At 33.6% G+C, this 7369-nt stretch overlaps 2 protein-coding genes across 2 annotated transcripts; one reads left to right on the top strand and one right to left on the bottom strand.

Moving 5' to 3' along the window:
* Positions 1-320: 320 nt before the first annotated feature.
* LOC117990954 (uncharacterized) lies at positions 321-2350 on the top strand. Its single transcript, XM_034978457.2, has 3 exons — positions 321-543; positions 1269-1455; positions 1915-2350. Exons 1-3 carry the CDS (start codon positions 467-469, stop codon positions 2296-2298), a joined length of 648 nt encoding a protein of 215 aa, XP_034834348.1. The 5' UTR covers positions 321-466; the 3' UTR covers positions 2299-2350.
* Positions 2351-2355: 5 nt separating this feature from the next.
* Pif1 (Pif1 DNA helicase) lies at positions 2356-5960 on the bottom strand. The gene is made up of 3 exons (XM_034978455.2): positions 5109-5960; positions 4051-4214; positions 2356-3981 (listed from the first exon to the last, which is right to left on the bottom strand). Exons 1-3 carry the CDS (start codon positions 5860-5862, stop codon positions 2986-2988), a joined length of 1914 nt encoding a protein of 637 aa, XP_034834346.1. The 5' UTR covers positions 5863-5960; the 3' UTR covers positions 2356-2985.
* Between the last annotated feature and the right edge of the window lie 1409 nt (positions 5961-7369).

Below are 7369 nucleotides of genomic sequence, written 5' to 3'. Positions count from 1 at the left end.
GATTAGGCTCAAAAGGGCCCAGAGCTGTTAAACCAGTTTTTAAAAAAATTTACATGAGAGTGATTTCTAGTATATGGTATAGTTGATCTGTGGTGGTGATATCCTATATGTATATACTCTTTGCTATATGTTATTGGTCTGTACTCTGTGGTGGTGATTTTCATTGTGTTGATCATAGATTATCTACTATATACTAGAGATAGATGTGCGACTCTAGATTTCTTTTTGTTGATTTTTTGTTGATCATATGCACAGAGTAGGTACTTTTTACATATGGAAGAGATATATATATATCATATATATATGGAATATATCATATGTTATTGGTCTATGGTGTTGATCGTGTTGATCACCGACCAGAAAATATAAATAAAAGGTGTTGATTATATTTTTATGTTTGCGAATAATTATTTCTATTGGGACATCAAATATATAGATATTTTTAGTTTCTAAGCCAATAAACACAATGTCAAACACGCATTGTGCAGTACAAGGATGTAAAATAAGTGTTTATAATAAACCGATTGGCGTCTATTTTCATCCGTAAGTAGGTCCTAGTCTGTTTATTATCATAATTATATTTTGGAAACATAACCTCGCGTTTTATGCATCATTATGACTAAAGTTGATTACTTAATGCACAATTTACTTTTATTTAATATACATGGGAACCCCATTACATTAACTTTGAATAATAACCTCATTTTAACTCAACATTGTTCTTATCCGACTATTTGACATTTTATTCTTATTCTTATTTGACATATTTCACTACCAGACACATTTTTACCTTATTTTTAAAATATGTACGAGTAATATTATCAGAACTCGATGCTAGGTATAACATAACATATTGCATGCTAATAGGCAGAATTTGGCTGTACCTTTTTGTTTTTGTAACATCTCAACTGTTTACCCATATTCGCAATAAAGAAATTTGTATTTGTATATTTGTATTTGTATTTAGTTTCAGTTATCTGTCTTCCGAATTTCCTATAAAAGTTATAAAATAAGGTAAATAACTATAGTTATAGGTTATAATAGTTTAGACTGGCGCCAATTTTGAGAATGGGATATGCACTATGAAGTTATAGAACTAATCAATCATTCTCTCCTTTTATATTATAGTTAAAGGATATTTCTTTGAAAGTTGCTCAATCTAATAGTGAAATTAATAAAATCTGTAATCAGTGAAGATGCTTCAAGACAGTGGAAATAATAAATATAACTTTTTACCTTGTAGTAACTATTATTTTACTATATTTCAGATGTCCTGCATCAAAGGATATGAGAAATAAATGGCTGCATGCATTGAAAAATAAATGTGCTGTACTTGACTGGAGAAAAAGTCGCATTTGCTCTAAGCACTTTGAGAACAAATATTTTGATGCTCAAAGAAAACTTAGAGATACTGCTGTACCTACACTGTTTCCAAACATTGGTCAGGTTCATAAAGTAGGTATTATTACTTACAAGACAACATTTGCACTTTTCTTTTATAATAAGACTAGATTATGCCTGTGACTTCATCCCCATGGATTTAGATTCTTAAAAATCCCATGGTGACTGATTTTCTGGGATAAATAACTATTTCCATCTTCAGGATGCAATCTATCTCTGTTACAAATAGATGATACCCACAACTTCATCTTGTAGATTTTGGCTTTTAAAAATCCTGTGTGTTTGATTTTCCCAGACTAAAAGTAGCCTGTGTCTTTCCCCGGGATGCAAGCTGATCTTTACTCTGTGTTTTTCCAAGGCTAAAAGTAGCCTAAGTCTTTCCGGGATGCAAGCTTTCTGTTCACCAAATTCTATCCAAACACATGGGCTGTGAAAAGCTAACCGAGAGACACTCTGTATTTATAATATTAGTGTGGATTTCTTATATGTATGTACATTTTTTTCTATTTTCAGATTGACTACATCTCTAAAACCAGAGTTGACCAATTATTACATAGAGTACCCCAGGCAGAACTTGTAACAGATATCAAGAAAAGCTTGCTAAATCTAAAAGAACCAGCAAACTTTGACAAGATGGTATCAGATGACTTGAAATGTAGATCTGACGCCACAGTAGAAACACGGCAGTGGCTCTTAATCAAGAAACAAAATCATTTAAATACAAGATTGTTGGAGCTTGTAGCTCAGAACAAAAGACATGCAGAAATCCTGCAAAAGAATATGGAAGAATCTAAAAAAAATGTAGATTCATACAAATATGTTATAAAAAGTCTTCAGGAAAAATTGGTACATCTGGAGGAGCAAATTGAAATCTTAACTGCAGTGGAATCACGGTAGATTAATAATATTGTCTGTTTTCTAAGAAATAAATAATGCTAAGATTTAAGAAGTAGATATTTTATTACTATTGTCATTATTGGTAAAAATCTTGGATGAATTAATTCATCCAAGGTAAAAATACATAGGTGGTCATTATATAACTTACATGATTTTTATAGAAGAAAATAGTAAAATCAAGAAATAATATACAATTATACAGTGTACACTCTATATGCGAAATTGAAGGGACCGGGTGTCATAAAGAGTTTTCATATTTTTATCATTCATCATTATATCATTTTTTCATATCATTATTATTACTTACTGTAGTAAGTAAATAATATTTGCTAGGCAATTACAACAAATGAACACATTTCTAAAAATAACATAGTTACAAAGTATTTAATGTTTATTGTGGTCTAAAATAATGATGTATTTGTTTCACTATTGAGTGGTTGCTACACTATAGTATACCTACATATAGAATGTTTCAATATAAGATATAATGAGATAACAATGTAAACCAAATTAATTTACAATAAAGGGTAAGGTAAGGGTAATTATTAATAAATAACTCTTATAATAATTATTAATTATCATTCTAAGCATTACAGAATTTACAGATAATATAAATTGCACTAGTATCTTAATCTTAATAAATAAAAGGACAGACATTTTATACTATTAATAATTCAGTCTTCACTGTTACTTTTTTCTTAATTGTTTTTCTAGTATCTCTCGAAGATTCCCTTTTTTATTTGACTTCTCAGATAGACGCCTACCTAACGGTATTATTTCCATTTGTTGCAAACGTCGCCGGAATCGCTGGTAAAATTCTAAAACATCTGGATTAGCCCAGACATGACGTGAATCAAAGTCTAAAACTCTTAACGTATCCAAACTTTGTGCTCTGCTGAGAGCCACATAAGCTTGCCCAGCCTCAAATATTTTACCCAGAGACATTTCCACACAATCTAGGGTCAATCCTTGTGACTTGTGGATGGAAAATGCCCAAGCTAAATTAAGTGGTATTTGTCTGCGACAAAGTAAAGTACCATTTGAATTTTTAACATACCACCGTTCAGTTCTTGCTGTATATTCCTTTTTATTCTTAAACCTTACAACTGGAAATCCTTCATCGAACCTCACAACCACTCCTCTAGCTCCATTTACTAAACCTGCATTAACATTAATATTTTTGAGTAACATGACCTGGGCCCCCAATTTCAGCAATAACTTAGAAGGAGCGATTGTTTGCATATCAAGAGTAGTGGAAGCATTATCACTATCTTGTGCAGCAAATAATTTCTCTTCTCCACTCAAATCTTGTAACTTTGTGTTGTTAATCATTTTAGAATCATTAGTATGAGAACATAATCTTGTGGCTAAGATTCCATCACTTTCAATTTTCTGTGATGCAGTTTTCAGAAGTCTTTCACTTATTTCTTTTGTTACTCTACCTATTCTTATACTATTGAGTATTGAAATGAACTCCTGATCAGTTTGTCTGTGAACTTCCTTTAACTCAAAACACAGTTCTATGCATTTCTCCCAACATGATGTTTGAAAGCAAAACCTCTTAGTTGATTTTGCTTTATCCACTACTGGAGGAAGCTGTAGGAAGTCGCCACAAAGAATAAGCTGAATGCCACCAAAGGGTTTATCATTCTTTCGAACATATCTTGCAACTGCTTCCAATTTCTGTAACAATTTTTTTTTAATTAAAAATTTCTATTATTCTTTTAATTCAAGAGGATGAATTTAACAAACCTCAAAAAAAGTGCCATCAACCATAGATATTTCATCTATAATGAGATGTTTGCATCTTCTCCACTTTTGTGCCACTAATGGTATCTTAACAGCTCTCTCACTTAGCTTCTCTACTGATGCACTTCCATCTCCAATACCAGCAAATGCGTGAAGAGTGGTTCCACCTAAATATGAAAAGATTTTTTTATTAGATTTAACTCCCAATTTTGTTCAAATGAAACTTACATTGGCTTGAAGTTGCCACTGATTGCAGATTACTGCAGAAAATGAGCTTGTTCATGTAAATTTAGGGCTCAACTGTATATTTTTATTTTTATTATTATAGCCTCAATAGCTCAACCGGTAAAGGAGTGGACTGAAAACCGAAAGGTCGACGGTTCAAACCCCGCCCATTGCACTATTGTCGTACCTACTCCTAGCACAAGCCTGACGCTTAGTTGGAGAGTAAAGGGGAATATTAGTCATTTAACATGGCTAATATTCTTTTTAAATAAAAAAAATTAACTACTTGTGGACCAATTTGTATATAACTTAAAGCTGACTTAAATAGTCAAACTATATTATACTTTTGGAAAGTTTGATCATAATCTGTCCATTACCTTTTGCTTGAGTGCAGAGTTGACTGTACAAAAAACTTAGAAAACATATTTCAATCTTATAATAGAGGTATGAGAGTGAGATAAACTGATATAGGATTACTAAATAATTCTAAATACATATCAAAAATTGCGTAACCGGCAGGAATCGAACCTGCATCTTCTGGGTTCGCGCCCGATGCCTTGACCAACTCAGCCACGGTTTCGCTTACCGCCAGTGATGAAATTTGTGATACGTATGTTCTCTCAGTACTGAAGCAACTGTTGAAAGCTGTGGTAAGCGAAACCATGGCCGAGTTGGTCAAGGTATCGGGCGCGAACCCAGAAGATGCATTTTCGATTCCTGCCGGTTACGCAATTTTTGATATGTATTTAAAATTATTTAGTAATTTCTTTGAAGTGTAGGTAAAAACACTAAAAAATTATAAAAAATATGATATAGGATTAATCATTAATTCATACCAATATGACATGCAGCGACACCAGTTGATGCAGTTGGCATAGTAACATCTGGTGGTAAAGCTGCTATTATTCTCTTTAAAAGGAAACTCTTCCCTGTGCCTGCAGATCCTGTAAAGAAAATATTCTTGCCACTGAGACAAGCTTCTAACACCCTTTGTTGCTCAGCATTCAAAGAGCAAGCTGTAGTCAAAGGTGATGGAGAGTATAATTTCTTTGGTGCTGGACCTTTATTGACATCCTCTAATTTACGTTTCTTTGAAGGTGGAGAAGGTGTAGTAGTTGTCGCTTTACTTATTTTATTCTTAGCTTTACATACATCAGCAACTGTTACAGGGCTGATATCCTCAAAGGATTGAGCCTTTCCACTTAGTAATTTTGCTCGCATGGTCTTTTTGGTAGGAGTTTTATTATCTGCTTGGTCTTTATCACCAGTAATCTTAACAAATATAGTCCTTAAAAACGAGACCAAGTTCGTTGGCGGGGCGTTAGATATGAACAGCGTACAGCCCGCGTCTTGAAATTTTACGCTCGATTTTCCCTCTGCCATAAACTTTTTGAAAACATTTATATTCTTTATCGCTAGCCGAATTGGCGCTTGTTTTTCACTCGTTATTTCCATAAACATTTCGCGAAACTCATTTCGAATCAGTCTGAGAGAAGCGGTTTTGTAAATAACTTTTCTCGTAACAGATCCTTGTGCGGTCATCCACTCTACCGTCACTGCACAAGATAGAAAGGTTTCTCCAGATTCCATTTCATGTAAAGGTTGAAGAAATTCACTTTAATTCATAAATTTATAAAATAATTGGAATAATAAAACAAGCGAAAAAGTACTCTGAACAAGCGCAAGCGCACGCACCACCAAAAATTACAGAGACACCACAGACTAAATCACTGTCAAAACTCAAACGTCATTTCATTTTGTCAAAGACCTGTGGTCAAAGACTAGGTATCTGAGAAGACTATGGCAACTCCAACTTTTTTAAACTGGTTTTACAGCTCTAAGTTCTAGCAATTTTAGATCAGTGAACTTTTAAAAAACTTAGTTTGCTCACTTGCTGTGTCTTATTCTTATTTCATAGAGATAGAATAAGTAGTCCGTGGGCGGGCTAAAAGAAATTGTTTCTTTTGCCACAATCATCATATCAATAACTCAGAGCCTTTTATTTCTGGTCGGTGACCTTTTATCTTTTATCCTTTTATCCTTTTAGTTCAGACGCAGTGGTATGCTGACTGCTCGTGCTCAGCAGGCTGGCAGAAATCATGAGTTGCTCGGAAGTCGAAGGCTTACAAGTTACGTTGTCATAATGAGTAGAAATTGATTAAAGGTAGGTACATGCAGAATTCTTTGGAGGATTGTACCGTAATGTACCTACCTAGTATTTTCAAAATAACCGCCACGTCCGTTCGTTGTATGTTTCAAACAAACAGAGCCAAAGAAATTCGAATATTAAATCAATACGTTTTTTTCAGATTTGCATGATAATTTAGGGTAGGTACCTACACCTACCTACCACCCGCACCCTTCACGCACTAACTTTTGTTCTACATTAAACTATTAACTACCTGGTCAAGCACAAATGCGATAAAAATTAAAAATGGGGCTAAATATTATACTTAGTAAATTACGTAAATTAGGTATAATAATAGATAATTATGAATTCAGTGGAGGTACGCCGCCATACGAGGTATAGGCAATAGGTACATTAACTTCTATTTAATTTTATTTCGTAGCCGGAGACAAGCTGTCATTTAACGGACAGCTAATAATTTATCGCCGGCCGTAAAAGCGTCTAAAGATAAACGCACTGTCAGAGGCAAACATAAATATACCATTATGAATTACATTATACACAATGACTGTAAACCCTACGATTATGTATTTTGTCTAATCTCCATCAATTTTTCAAGCAAGCAAATGTGTACCTATATACCTACAGTTAGATCTATATACAGTTTTCTACAACATAATAATTATAGACGGTAGAATCCGTCTAGTAGAGACGTGGCGCAGACTTCATTTCGATAGGAGCCGTCAGCGGGGAACATAATAGGTACCTACCTCCTACTTAATTAAAACTACCTGACTATTCATAAGCACTTTTAAAAAGTTTACATGAATAAAAAAACATTCTATTCTATTCTATTCTATGCTTAGGTTCTTACTTCTTCACACTTTTGACGTGGTCAGGTTCTGCGCCAGCTCCTGTATGAGTTTTAAGTTGGCATAAAATATTATCACCAGATTGTTATTCAGTTAT

This window comes from Maniola hyperantus, chromosome 19, assembly GCF_902806685.2.
Source record: "Maniola hyperantus chromosome 19, iAphHyp1.2, whole genome shotgun sequence".
NCBI lineage: Eukaryota > Metazoa > Arthropoda > Insecta > Lepidoptera > Nymphalidae > Maniola > Maniola hyperantus.
The sequence above is the reverse complement of the archived record's forward strand: the minus strand, read 5'-3'. Positions and strand labels throughout refer to the sequence as shown.